At 46.6% G+C, this 14,919-nt stretch overlaps 1 protein-coding gene across 1 annotated transcript; it reads left to right on the top strand.

The window, feature by feature from the left end:
* Positions 1 to 2,597: 2,597 nt before the first annotated feature.
* Hpx (hemopexin) lies at positions 2,598 to 10,985 on the top strand. The gene is made up of 10 exons (XM_021215187.1): positions 2,598 to 2,700; positions 2,832 to 2,890; positions 2,973 to 3,044; positions 3,320 to 3,438; positions 6,117 to 6,270; positions 6,829 to 7,041; positions 7,381 to 7,509; positions 10,132 to 10,262; positions 10,351 to 10,513; positions 10,656 to 10,985. Exons 1-10 carry the CDS (start codon positions 2,618 to 2,620, stop codon positions 10,913 to 10,915), a joined length of 1,383 nt encoding a protein of 460 aa, XP_021070846.1. The 5' UTR covers positions 2,598 to 2,617; the 3' UTR covers positions 10,916 to 10,985.
* The last annotated feature ends 3,934 nt before the right edge of the window (positions 10,986 to 14,919 follow it).

Below are 14,919 nucleotides of genomic sequence, written 5' to 3'. Positions count from 1 at the left end.
TTTGCTTATTTATGTATTTATTTAATGTCTATGAGTACACTGTAGTTGTCTTCAGACACACCAGAAGAGAGCATCACATCCCTTTACAGATGGTTGTGAGCCACCATGTGGTTGCTAGGAATTAAATTCAGGACCTCTGGAAGAGCAGTCAGTGCTCTTAACCTCTTAGCCATCTTTCCAGCCCCCATTTTATTTATTTTAAACTTTTTTATTCATGTATATGGTACTTGGTCTGCATGTCAGCACACCAGAAGACAGCATCAGACAGTTGTGACTGTTAGGAGTCGAACTCAGGACTTTGCAAGAGCAGTGTGTGCTCTTAACCACTGAGACATCTCTCAAGCCCATGTGCTGTTTCTCCTTAGAAGTCTCTGCTAGGCAGAGGGACACTGACTTACAAGTTAGTAATCAATGTCAGAAAGGCCCTATTAGAGTATTAGAAGCTAAAGCCTCGACTTAGCATCAGCTACGAGTGCAGATCCAGCCAGAGATGCCTTGGGGTGAGCAAGTGTGGGTGTCCAACCTCAGTGATCCTTGTCCTTTGGGAATCTCCCTTTGCCCACTGACCCATGAGGATGGACTGACACTAACAGCACATTGTATTTGAACCAATTTTAACTTATCTCTCTCTAGCTTACAAAATGAATGAGACTCACTATGGTTATTTAATTTGGCTTTGACAATTACTGGGGATAACTCCTAATACATACTTTTCTAACTGTTGGCCTGGCTACTTCTCCAGTAGTGTACCCCAAATACTTGCTGGTTTTCCTGGCCATGTGCTCATGAACCATCTTCCTTCCTCTCTCCTCCTGCTTCTCCCCCGACCCTGCAACCCCCAACCAGGTAACTCAAAATCCTCCCACCTTTAATCCTTTCAGTAATTGACTGTACCGTTTTTATTTAACCAATAGTTTTAAATTAAGGAACAAGGTTTGCACAATAAAAACTGGTATACATGAGAATTCACTCATAGGCGAGTAGACCTTCGGGTACAGAATTCAGCATTACAGTCCATAGCCATAGACCCAATCTCCATAGGATTTAGCAGAATCCCAGAGCTCCGGTTTTCTATTGGGAGGATTTTTGTAGACTGTAAAAGTGATCTCGGGTTGAATGGAGCAGCTCAGTAAAAAGCATGTGCTCAGCATGAGCATGGCATGAGGTTGATCTCAGCACCTCATGAAGGAAAAGGTTATCTCTGACCTCTGCTCAGGTATGTAGAGGGATGTGAGGACCCTAGGACCACCTAAGAGGGTCGCTAAGGAGCAGACGCCTGGGGGACTGGGGCTAACACACAGTGGGTACTACCTACAACTCTTTACAGAGCTGGCAGAAAATCTTGGAAATGAAGCAGGCTTTGGGAGTGATGAGACTAGAAGGTACTGGTGATGGCAGGTAATATCTCAGGAGGGAGCAGGGCGTGGGACGGAAACACTGAGGAGAGAAACCGGACCACCAGATAAAGGGCAGTGGCGGGTAAATGTGACCCCTAGAGTTCAGTATGCACCTGTCCTTTAATACCCCCATTAATAATGTTCACTTACTATAGAGGAGGGATAATTACTCAGAAATTTAATGAGAAGAGGAGAAACAAGTCAGCAAAAATGAAAATAAAACAAGAACAGGGCCAGGGATGGTAGAGCACTTGCCAACGTGGAGAAACCCAGGATTGCTTAAGAACCAAAACTAACAAAAGCAGCCAGATGAGTGGCTGGGAAAATGCTTCAGATTTTGGTAAAGTGATGTAAGGGAAGGAGAGGCTGAGAAGTGGGGAAAGCTGGTCAGGAAGGCGTGTATGGCGAAGGGAACATTGAAGAAGAAATCGGTTGGTTGTAAATGTTTCCATCCTAAGTTCAGTTCAGGATGTCCTGTGATAGGTAAATAAAGCATTTCTCTCCTAAGTTGGAACTATCAAGAGAGACTATGGGAAAGAGACACCTCCTCTTTGGGCCCTGTTACTGTCAGGCCTTCCCTCGGACGCCCTTTGCAACTTTTATTTTTCCTGGCAAGGGTTGAGTTTGGGACAGGGTTTGTATTATATGGAAATAGTGAGACAATATCTCCAAGCCAGTAGTCCAGAGATAAAGCTGAAAAGGTTTAGGTATATTCTCCAGAAAAGGCCTCCATGGCCGATGCTTGGAAAACGTTCTGAGGCCGTTCATTTGTGTGTGCAGGTATTACAGGGTGCGTATAAGTGGCCATCTGTCTAGTAGTCATAGGCCTTAGTTGAGTTGGACCTGACATTAGTACATTCATCTCCTCCTTTTACTGTAGAGGTGAGTGACCTCAGAAGGTCGCCATTCATCCTGTTCTGATTTATGAGCGCCACCACCTCTTGTCAGTATTTGGGAAATTCTCACTGGATACGGGCTAGTCACAGCTGGAAATTTGCTGAAGTGGGTAGGGGTTACTGCCGGGAAGATAGTCAGTCTTAGATTCAGGTTTTCTTTTAGACTTTGACCTTATTTGCTATGATGTCATCTGCCAATATTGGCATAGTCATGGAAGACAAATCTTTCTCAATAGGGTGGGAAGTGGGGGTGGTGCTGTTATCAGTTCTATATAAGTTCAGCCTTCTGCCCAGTGCTGTCCTGTGTGGCCTTTGCAGCTCAGCATGGCTGGGACAGTAGTGGCACTAAATATCCTGGTGTTGCTGGGCCTGTGCTGGTCCCTGGCTGTTGCCAACCCTCTTCCTAGGTGAGTGGGGCTGGAATTAGGGGTAGAGGATTGTGGTCTGGGTTTGTGGGTGATAGGGACAGTTTCTAGGTCACAAGCTAAGGAAGAGGAGTAGAACCCACTGGACCCGGATTTCTATCTGTTTTCTCTAGTACCCACGGGAGAGTTGCCGAAGTTGAAAATGGGACCAAGCCAGATTCAGACGTACTCGGTGAGACCCTAATTCCCTGAGTCTTTTTCTGTCTTCTATTGTCTCTGCATTTTAACATCTCACTGATATTTTTCTAAACCAGAGCACTGCTTGGATACCTGGAGCTTTGATGCTACGACCATGGATCACAATGGGACCATGCTGTTCTTCAAAGGTAGAGGGAGGATAGTTGTGCGTGTTGGTAAATGCTAGCAGTCCAGCCCTGGGAAAGACCAGCGCAGGCTGCATAGACAACTCTGTCTAGAAAGCAAACAAACAAAAGAGGCTCGGGTTGGACTAGCTGAGCGAGCCTCTAAGCAGAATCCCTTCAGAGGGCTCTTCACTTATAGGAGGGCTCAGGGATTTTATGAGGGTCTCAGTAACAGCTTCTTTGAAACTGTCTAAATTTGTCGAGGGTTTGTTCTGGACCAGAGTGTGTTGGTTTTTCAGGGGAGTTTGTGTGGAGGGGTCACTCAGGGATCCGGGAGTTAATCTCAGCGAGGTGGAAGAATTCCATCACCTCAGTGGACGCTGCATTCCGTGGTCCTGACAGTGTCTTCCTGATCAAGGTACTGCTAGGTCATGAGAAGAGGGCTGGGCTGGAAAGGGCTGGAATGAAGTCTCTCCCTGGAGTGTCCTTGGCACAGAGTCTGACATGGTCCATTTTCAGCTGCCACAACAGAATATCTGATACCAGATCATTTCAATGAGTAGTATTTTACTTGGGTCATGGTCCTGGAGTTTGGGAAGCCCAGGGGCAGAGTGCTGGTATCTGGCAAGAGAATTCATGCTGTGTAAGCCTATGGAAAGGTGGTACCAAGGTAAAGGAAAGAAAGCATGAGAGAGCAAGAAGGATCCAAACCTGCGTTAATAATGACCCACTCTTATGATAGCTAACTTACTCCCATTATCATATTGAACCACTAATGATAAGCCATTTGTGAGGCAGGACTCTGATGAACTAACAAGGTCGTATTAAGCTCTGCTTCCCAGCACTGTTGCATGGGAACAAACTTTCCTACATGTAACCTTGAAGGACACATTCAAACTATGATCGAATCCTTGCTGATAGGTACAAAGTTTCCTTCCCTGTGCCTTACTCTCCTGAAAAAAGCAGTCTTCCCACCCACTCCATGTGTGTGTGTGTGAGAGAGAGAGAGAGAGAGAGAGAGAGAGAGAGAGAGAGAGAGAGAGAAGATGAATGTGTACCTGTTGGTGTTGGCAGGAAAAGCCAATATCCAGTAGCTGTTTTTCATTCCTAATCTAGTTCTAGCTGGTCTTACTGTTCCTAACTATTGTAATTTCTTTCCTTGGCTTCTATAATCCTGTATTTGGTCTTATTTATATGTGGGGCAAGTTGATCCCAATACAATGGCACCTGACCAAGGGGACAAGGAACTCTTTTGTTCATGAAGACACCCAGACCCTGGCCCAAACTGCTCATAGGAAGAGAAAACTTCCAACTTGCTAGAGAGTGTGTCTGGTTGGGATGTCCCTAACTAACAGCTTCATTTCCTCTCCTGCCTCTTTCCATGCCCTCTTCTTCTTTTTTTTTTTTTTTAAATCATTTTATTTTGTTTTTGTTTTGTTTTTTTTTAAAAGATTTATTTATTTATTATATGTAAGTACACTGTAGCTGTCTTCAGATACTCCAGAAGAGGGCATCAGATCTTGTTATGGATGGTTATGAGCCACCATGTGGTTGCTGGGATTTGAACTCCAGACCTTTGGAAGAGCAGTCGGGTGCTCTTACCCACTGAGCCATCTCACCAGCCCTCCATGCCCTCTTCTTAACGAGTATATTTGTTAGGGTCACTAAGGCTGTGATGAAACACCATGACCAAAAGCAACTTGTGGAAGAAAGGGCTTATTTGGCTTTTACTTTCATGTAACTTCATCATCAAAGGAAGTGAGTACAGGAACTCAAACAAGGCAGGAACCAGGAGGCAGGAGCTGATGCAGAGCCATGGAGGATGCCGCTTATTGGCTTGTTCCCCAAGGCTTGCTCAGACTGTTTTCTTACAGAACCTAGGAACACCAGCCCAGGGATAGCACCACCCACAATGGGCTGTGCCCTCTACCATCAATTAAGAAAATGTCTTACAGGCGTGCCTATAGCCAGAACTTATGGAGGCATTTTCTCAGTTGAGGTTCCCTCCTTTGCTATGATTCTGGCTTGTGTGAGGCTGACAAAGTTGGCTAGCTCAACCAGTCCCAAAATGTCTGTTGCTTGGGGATCCACTCTGAGACTTTATGTACCCTCCCTGGGTGATTTCAGCCACTGCCATGGCTTTGAGGACTCTGTGTCAGATCTGGATCACTCTCCTGAGGTTTGGAAATCGCTTTTCACCTTTTTGTTGAAAATCTGTTACTGAGCTCTTCCCCAGATACCTCAAATGCAGCATCCTCCTAAATAAATTTAGCATCTTTCTTACAAAGCGACCTTTCCTCTGTTTTTCCTAATTCAGTAGAGGTACTGTCGTGTACTTGGGTACCATGTACCAGGTGTACATGGGCCTGAGGGAGCTAGCCTTGCTGTTTTCCTCCATGTTCACTGTGTACCAGTCGCATACGTTTACCCAATGTCATCTGAATACTTTGCACATGTTATGGTCCTCTATGCTGTTGTCCTTTGGAAAATTCTCACTCATTCTCAATTCTTTGGTCATATACTTTCTCTCCACTCTGAAACTTTCTGGGGCTTTTCCAGACATAATTAGACATTCCCCCCATATTCTCAGTGTGCTTTTGATATACTTTTTCATCTTGGTGGCTGAACGGCTGGGGATGTAGTTAGTTGTTTTCAAGGGATCTTGTCATTCCTGGATGCTCAGTGCCTCTCATAGTGCTCAGCCTGTACTAGTCATTCAGCACGTGTTTCTTGAAAGAATCCATAAATAAATGGGCAAATAAATATATGAATGGGCAAATGATTAGAGGATAACTACATGTGGATGTGCTTGCCAAAACTAAGAGATCTGTAATTAAGTGTGCCATGGGCGTGTCTGATTATACATAGCCAGGTGTATGTGCATTCTTAGTAAAGTGGCTTGGCTTGCTGAGAGTATGTATTGTACAAGGGGCAACATGCTGTACTCCACCTGCAGACTGAAAATGCACGATGCTGTAAGGAGATACTGTATAAGCACAATAGAGCAAAAGTGCATGTGCATGCAATGCATCTGGAGGTGAACAGTTCCCAAGACAGTGGTTTTTTGTTTTTTTTGTTTTTTTTTTTTGGCTGCAGGAAGACAAAGTCTGGGTGTACCCTCCTGAAAATAAGGAAAATGGGTATCCAAAGTTGTTCCAAGAAGAGTTTCCTGGAATCCCATACCCACCGGACGCAGCTGTGGAATGCCACCGTGGGGAGTGCCAGAGTGAAGGCGTCCTCTTCTTCCAAGGTGTGTCCACACAGGAAACCAAGCACACAGATGGAGTCATGGTCCTCATGGCGATGGCCGAAGAGCCACTGTTGACTTTATAGGGAAAGAAGATGGGACGGTCAGTTACAGGCTAGAGGTCACATGGACTAAGGAGTAGACATCATCTTAATAAAGGGACCCGGCTCTCCTTCTCCTTTATTCCTCACGCCCTGGGACAGACTTGTGTTCCTTGGCCTCATGGTCTCACCAAGACCAAATCCCCATTGACCTTCCCACCCACTCTCCCCTGCTTACCAAATTTGCCTTCGGCTTCCTTTCTTGTCTGCCGTATCATGCCCACCTCAGATTTCAGTTCGTTTCCTCTTTCTCTGACTTTCCCCAACTCTTCCTAACACTGGGTTGGTCATGTGCACCTTGCTGCAGGCTTTTGTTGTATGATCCATTTATTCAACTGCAAACTATGCTTCTTTGCTCCATGTAGCTATCTACTGTACCAACCTATTCCTGGGCCCCAGTGCAAGCCCAAGGTGTGCATAACCCAGCTTCACCGAAGGATTTTTGATTTCTTGGTCATAGGTAACCGCAAGTGGTTCTGGGACTTTGCTACAAGAACCCAAAAGGAACGTTCCTGGCCAGCTGTTGGGAATTGCACTGCGGCCTTGAGGTGGCTTGAACGCTACTACTGCTTCCAGGGTAACAAGTTCCTGCGATTCAACCCTGTCACAGGAGAGGTGCCACCCAGATACCCTCTGGATGCCCGTGACTACTTCATATCCTGCCCTGGCAGAGGTAAGAAATCCCCAGCCCCTGGGATCTACTGGAATTTATCTGTGCTGTCTGAGCTTGCTGGTCTCATATGCTCATCTCCCACCTTAACTCTGTGCTCCTGCATCTGAGGTGTGGCTCTTCCCATTACCCTCAAACAGGGGAAGCCCACATTCCTCCTAATGGCAGCTATCTCTTCATTTTCAGGCCCTACTCTGACCCTAGCTCCCCCACCCACCCAGTGTGTGTGTGTGTGTGTGTGTGTGTGTGTGTGTGTGTGTGTGTGTGTGTGTGTGTGTGTGTGTGTGTGTGTGTGTGTGTGTATGTGTGTGTTCATGTTCCCATTACCTGCTTCTCTTCCAGGCCATGGTAGACTCAGGAATGGAACTGCTCATGGGAATAGCACCCATCCTATGCATTCACGTTGTAGCCCAGACCCTGGCCTGACTGCACTGCTGTCTGACCATCGCGGTGCCACCTATGCCTTCACTGGTGAGAGGCTGCCCTCAGATTCCCCATGTCTACCCCCCTGTCTCTTTCACTTGTGTCTGTCCTTTCGGACATAGCCTCTCCACTTTCATCACCACATCCTATCGTTTGCCCCTTTGTACCTCTCCTCCACGTACCATCCCTCATCTCCTCAGGTGCATAGTCCAACCTTATCTCTCGTCCAGGCCTTCCTTCCATGTCCTCTACCTGTCTGCTTCTCAGTGTCATCTATGCCCCGTCTGTGTATTCTGTGGGACCTCTCTACCCATAGTAATTTCTCATGTTTCTCTCGCTCTGCTGTGTCCTCTGACTGTCACTTGCTCTCTGGAGCTCTGTGTGTCCATGCCTGCTTGTATCCCTTTCTCTTGAGCATCTCCCTGAGACTCCTGGCTCTTGCTTGCTTCTGGATCTCCCTGTGTCTCGGTGCCTCCTTGTGTCATTTGCTCATACACGTGCCTTTTTGAGTACATTGGATTCCATTAATTTATTTCAAGAACCCCATTTTTCCAAGGTACTTAGTTCTTACATCCAGGCCTCTGGATTCAGTGTCACTTGGGGATGAGATGTTCTCACTGCTAAGAAACAAAAAAGAAACATTGAGTATTCTAGACCCTTACGATGTAGCTTCAAAGAGAGTCCAAGGAAGAGACCCAACCTTGACCTTTGTAATCGGTTAGTAAAAGCCATCTCCTACTATCTGGGGACATATAAGTCCTCAGGCTGGAGGTGACCACACTCTCTACACTGAGGACATCCCCAAAATGGGGAGGGGACAATCACATCACATTCAACCTGAGATATATGCAACAAAAGTGGCCTAAATGGCAAGGGCACAGAAAAATAGAAATGCTTCTTTAGTTCTTAACTACTGAGCAAATATGATATGTTGTGATTAACAAGTGCTAGTGGAAAGTATACAACTACATGGAACATAGCTCAGCATGAATGCACACCTTAATGAAAACATAAAGCTGAAAAGAAAACATACATGCTGTGACAATCCAGATCTGAGCTGATTATATGTCATAATAAGAACATGTAAGAGTCAGGAGAGTATGAGTCTATAGTAAGTGTGTAGGATCACTGTGGAGAACCACAGACAAAGTAAGTGTGTGTGTGTGTGTGTGTGTGTGAGAGAGAGAGAGAGGGGGGGGAGAGAGAGGGAGAGGGAGAGGGNAGGGAGGGAGGGAGGGAGAGAAAGAGAGACAGAGAGAGAGAGAGAGAGAGAGAGAGAGAGAGAGAGAGAGAGAGAGAGAGAGACCTAATGAATGTGTCAGAAAGACAATTGAATTCGAGCCTAAAGTTCAAAGGAGAAGTCAGTCTGAGACAAAGAGTTCACAGGTGTCCTCAGCATATTTGTGAGAACTCCAAGGGAGTTAAGGGCATTTAGAGAGGACAAAATAGGGACTCTGATCCTTTAGATATAAGACCAAAGAGAATGGTCACAAAGATATATACTGCATTGGGTGAGTCTAGGATCATATGAGCCAAGATTTTTTTTTGAAAGTTTAATGAAGAAGGAAGGAATAGTTAGGGTGGCCACTCAGCTGGTAGAGGTTGCCTACCATGCACAAAGATCTGGACTAGATCCCTAGCACCATATAAATTGGCCATGACAGGTGAAGGCACAAGGGTCATGAAGGTTCATGAAGGCCACCCATGGCTCTATAGCATACATGAGATCTGAGACCCTGTCTTAAAGGGAAAGGGAACGGTGGGCAATCGAATGCTATGGAGAGCCTGGAGGTAGGAACCATCAGGTTTGGAGGACAGTGCTCACCTTGATAGGAACAATTTCAGTGGAGGATAGAAACACAAGTGTAATTACGAGCAATGAAGGAAAGGTGGGGGAAATGGGAGTCTTAACTTTTTAAAAGATTTATTTATTTATTTTAAGTATATGAGTACACTGTATCTGTCTTCAGACACACCAGAAGGGGGCATCAGATCCCATTACCGATGGTTGTGAGCTACCATGTGGTTGCTGGGACTTGAACTCAGGATCTCTGGGAGAGCATTCAGTGCTCTTAACTGCTGAGCCATCTCTCTAGCTCAGAGTCTTAATTCTTTTGGTAAGTTATTATCATAATAAAAGAGATTGGAGAGATGGCTCAGTGAGTTAGCATGCTAGCTGCTCAAGTGTGAGGGACTGAGTTGGGATTCTCCAGGATCCCTGTAAAAAGCCAGGTAAACCAGGATGTACACCTGTAACCACATCACTGTTGGGGAACAGAGACGGGAGGATCATTGGGGCTGGCTGCCAGCCTAGCTCTAGAGTCAGGGAGAGAATGGGGCAGAGGATGATAGAACAGGACAGCTGACATCCTCCTGTGTCCTCTGCACACATACGTGTCTGTATGAGTCCTCCTCCGTACACATGTGCATGTGCCTTACTCACACACAGCACCACAGTTGCAGGAGCCTGGTCTGTTCTTCTGCATGATCCCCTCTCTATCAGGCCCCTGCTGGCCCCAACACCAATGGCTTTCCACCCACTCTACCTCTTCCTTCTTGGCCCCTGGATGCATTCCATCCCTCTCATGACTCAAACCTGCATCTGTTGTCTGTCCCTTCAATACAAAAGCCTTTACCACCAGCACTGGCATGACCTCTAATATCCCACAGGCTCCCACTACTGGCGTCTGGACTCCAGCCGTGATGGATGGCATAGCTGGCCCATTGCTCATCACTGGCCTCAGGGTCCTTCAACAGTAGATGCTGCCTTTTCCTGGGATGATAAAGTCTATCTGATCCAGGTGTGTACTGGGAGAAAGGCTTAAAATGGAAATAGGGACAAGGCTATACAATACAGGTCTATGTTGATTACTCTCCTTTGTTCCCCAGGGCACTCAAGTGTATGTCTTCCTGATGAAAGGAGGCAATAACCTAGTAAGTGGCTATCCAAAGCGGCTGGAGAAGGAACTTGGGAGCCCTCCTGGGATCAGCCTTGAGACCATAGATGCAGCCTTTTCCTGCCCTGGTTCTTCCAGGCTCTATGTCTCATCAGGTGAGGTCCCTCCCTTTGGGTACTAAGGGATGTCTTGTTCTTATAACTTTTCACGGCATAGATGATCAGGAGGGCATGAGAAGAGCTAATTCAAGATCTGCATGATATAGAAACTATGTTAATTTTGTTGTCTCCTTCCCAGGACGGCGGCTTTGGTGGCTGGACCTGAAGTCAGGAGCCCAGGCAATATGGACAGAGCTTTCCTGGCCCCATGAGAAAGTTGATGGGGCCCTGTGTTTGGACAAGTCCCTTGGCCCCAACACATGTTCTTCCAGTGGTCCCAGCTTGTACCTTATCCACGGGCCCAATTTGTACTGCTACAGCAGTATAGACAAACTGAATGCAGCCAAGAGTCTGCCTCAGCCCCAGAAGGTGAACAGCATCCTTGGCTGCAGTCAGTAAAGAACCCTGATGTGGCCCAGCCCACCTCTCCGGTTTCATCCTAATAAAGCCAGATGGTCTCTTCACATGATTGATTATGAAGCAAACGTCTTTATTTGGATTGAAAAACTTATCATCTCTTTTAAAAAGTATTTATTATTTCATCATTTTTTTAAAGACTATGAGCATGTATGTGTGTGTGCACGTGAGTGCAGGTGCCCGCAGAGGTGGAGGGAGTTGGATCCCCTGGGGCTGGAGTTACAGGCAGTTATCAGCAGCCAACGTGGGTGCTAGGAATCAGATGTGGATCCTAGTCAAGAGTAGTGCAAGCTCTTAAAGGCTGCGCCATCTCTCCCAGTGAAGCGGCTACTCTTGTGAGACTCCCAAGCTCAAAAGAACCTATGTGGAACAGAGAGAAGCCTGCATAGATGACTGTTGAATCCAAACCATAGGCCTTTTACTGCTTGCTTTCCCTTTTATTTTTCGGACCCTACGGATCCCCCTGATCCTGCTGCTCCTCTTGCTCCTCTGTTCTTTTTCTAGCAGGGTCTCTTGTAACCTATGCTGACTTCATGTTCAAACTTGCCATGTAGCCAAGGATGTCTTTGAACTTCTCTAATCTTACTGTCTCGGCCTTTCCAATGCTAGGGTTACGGCATGTGCAACTGTCTTAGAGTTTTACTGCTGTGAACAGACAGCGTAATCCAGGCAAGTCTTATAAAGGACAGCATATATTTGGGGCTGGCTTACAGGTTCAGAGGTTCAATCCAGTATCATCAAGGCGAGAACATGGCAGATTCCAGGTAGGCATGGTGCAGGAGGAGCTGAGAGTTGTACATCTTCATCTGAAGGCTGCAAGCAGAATACTGGCTTCCAGGCCAGTCTTAAAGCTCACACCCACAATGACACACCTACTCCAATAAGACCACACCCACTCCAATAGTGCCACACCCTGGGCTGAGCTTGTACAAACCATAACAGCAACCATGCCCAGGTTTTGCCATGTTGTAGATTAAATCCAGTACTTGTGAATGCTAGACAAGCACTCTACCAACTACCAATCATGTTCTCAGCCCAGAACATGATTTATCCCAGTCTATCTACACGTAGTATCAGGAGCCATAGGACTTAGGGAGCCAACACTCTTAGAAGTAAATTGGCTTGGAGTTGTTATGGAATGTCTTCTATGGGTGGGTGGGTGGATGGCTCAAATTGTAGTTCTGTGTGGTCCTGGCAGAAGTCGGCAGCCAAGATTTTATTGCAAGCACAAGTGGAATGAAGACAAAGCTGCAGATAAGCACACCATCGTGCAGCAATGACAGGCTGGAGACAGAAGGCGTGGCTGTAAGCTGGACAGTGGGATGCACAGATGACAGAGTCAGCCTCTGGGGGATCTGCTGGAGCCACAGGCCTGCTGCTGGCAGGGGTGCTTTCACTCCCCTTTACCCTCCATGGTGTTTGCACCCTAGAGGTCAGCAGCTGCCTCCTGCACAGAAGGCACAATGCTTGGTTCTTTCCTGCTCAGAGACCAACAAAAAGGGTTAGGTTTCAGACTTACACCCACCATGTTAGAGAGTTCTAATCCAGCTGAGATTCCCTTTCCCTTCCAAATCCAGCTGAGATTGGGGGTTGGTTTGTTTCAGGGCCTAAAATTAAATTAAAAAAAAAATCCTGAAACTCTATCTGGAGGGGGTGGGTGTGTTTGTTTTTTGTCTGTTTGTTTTGGCTTTTAATTATATTATATGAGTTTGGGTGTTTGGCCTGTGTGTGTATGTTGGTATACCATGTGCATGCCTGGTGCTGGTGGAGGTCAGAAGAGGGCATCTGGTCCCCTGGGACTGGAATTACTAGACAGCTGTGGCTGCTACTTGGGTACTGAGAATTGATCCTGCATCCACTGGAAGAGAAGCTAGTAATTTTAATCGCTGAGCCATCTCTCTAGCCCCCAAGTGGAAGTTTTATTCTGAATATCTATGTCCTACTCTCTGTGATGTCTTCAAAATGGCTAAAGTGTTATGCCTGGCACAGGCCTGTGTTGTGATCCCACTCACTGGAGAGATTGGGTGGCAGGAGGGTCACCAAGTCAACAATTGTCACCTGGGCTACAGAATGAGTTTGAGGCCAGTCTGGGCAACATAGCAAGACCTGGTTTTCAAAATGAAAAATAAAAGGAGGTTTGGGGATACAACTCAGTGGTAGAGTGCATGGCATATGCATAGTTTTGAATGTGTGGACATGTATGCAGGTGCATGTGCATGTTATGTGGGTGTGCATGTGGAGGCCCAAGGTCAATGTCAGGATTCATCCTGGATCACTCTTCCTGCTTACAAGTGAGGCAGGCTCTCTCAGTCAAACCCAGCACTCAGTGCTACCACTAGTTTTGGATTCTCGCCAGCTCTCTGGGGGCCAGAATCACTGGAGGCTGCTCAGTCCACCTGGCCTCTATCCACCAGCATTTACATGGGTTTCTGGAGATGCCGAGTTAGGTTCTCAGATTTGTGGAGCGAGCCATGTCACCAGCCCGTCTCTCTACCATTCTTATGGCCACCGTCTGCCATCCTCCTGACTGTGTCCTCTTGGTGGCTAAAAGATTTGTACAAAGATGTTTTCCCCCACTTTGGCTACCTTTCACCACTCACACTGTTTCACCTGAGAAGACATCCCTTAAAGTCCAGCATCCATGTATGAGCACAGCCTCTGTCCTGCTTCCATGCACACCCCATGTATGAGCCCAGCCTCTGTCCTGCTTCCACACACACCCCATGTATGAGCCCAGCCTCTGTCCTGCTTCCATGCACACCCCATGTATGAGCCCAGCCTCTGTCCTGCTTCCACGCACACCCCATTCCCACCCTTGTTTCTCCTCTCCTACTTCCTCACTGTCTTCTATCCCCCGGAAATCATTTTCTTCACCCGGGATTGATCATGTGAACTGCTCTCATTTCTCTGCCTCCCTGTCATTGTTATCTAGATATAAATAGAGAAGGAAATAAAACATCCAGCTAGAGGCCAGAGAAAGGGAACATCAGAATTGGCATGTCTGACTTCAAACCCAGCTAACCCTCTTAGCTCGGTTGAGAAACTTAGTTTCTCTGAGTTGTTTTGTGTTTGGTTTTTGGAGATAAGGTCTTATACGGTCCAGGCTGTCCTTATACTCTCTGTGCAGCTGAGGGTTACCGTAAACTCCCCTTTCTCCTGTTTCCATCTTCCAGGGGCTGGGATTATAGGCATGTATCACCACATTGACACTTTCTGAGCTGTGTGTGTGTGTGTCTGTGTGTGTGTCTCTGTGTGTGTGACAGAGAGAAAGAGAGAGAGCCTGCATGCATGTGCAAAATCTTATATGTGTTGCACCAATCATTGTATAGTGTGGCTGCAGAAACCACTCTGAACATTCCTAGTAGATGAGAATTTAGTAGATGAGCAAAAGAAATCGTTACAAAGTTGAGGTTTGGAGATGGCTGTGCGGGAGAACAGCATCATCCAAACACTAGGAAGCTAACTGCCAATTGTGGTTTAGAGGAGCAAAACAGAGTGGAGGTATTGTCCTCCAAAGATGCAGAACCTGGGGCCAACACATCTAGACTGCCTTGCGTTGCCAATGCTTCTGGATCCATCCCTACATCTGTTATGCAGGAACCACTGCTGATGTGGCCAGACACCTGGAGAGAAAAGGAGGGAGAGATTTTCCTTCCCTTCACCTTCAGACTTAATTGGGAAAGGAGCCGACAAGGAAATTCGAGCTGTGTTTTTCAGATCCTGGGCTTAGGTGGTACAGAGGGGATTACAGAGAAATGAGGGTAGGAATGAGCACCAACAGGTGAAATCTGCCATAGTCACGCCCATCACAGCTCTTCAGCTGTAACAAACAAAACTTGAAGTTGTAGAAGCAGTGAGAGGATTTGCTGGTTTACAACTATGACTTCAAGCAAAGGTAAGTACAGATATTAAGCTAATATTGTCAGGCCTCTCTGTCCTGAACCCTGCTTTTCCTCCTCCTCCTCCTCCTCCTTCTCCTCCTCCTC

This window comes from Mus pahari, chromosome 1 (genome assembly GCF_900095145.1).
Source record: "Mus pahari chromosome 1, PAHARI_EIJ_v1.1, whole genome shotgun sequence".
NCBI classification, from domain to species: domain Eukaryota; kingdom Metazoa; phylum Chordata; class Mammalia; order Rodentia; family Muridae; genus Mus; species Mus pahari.
This window is presented reverse-complemented; position numbering and strand designations above follow the sequence as displayed.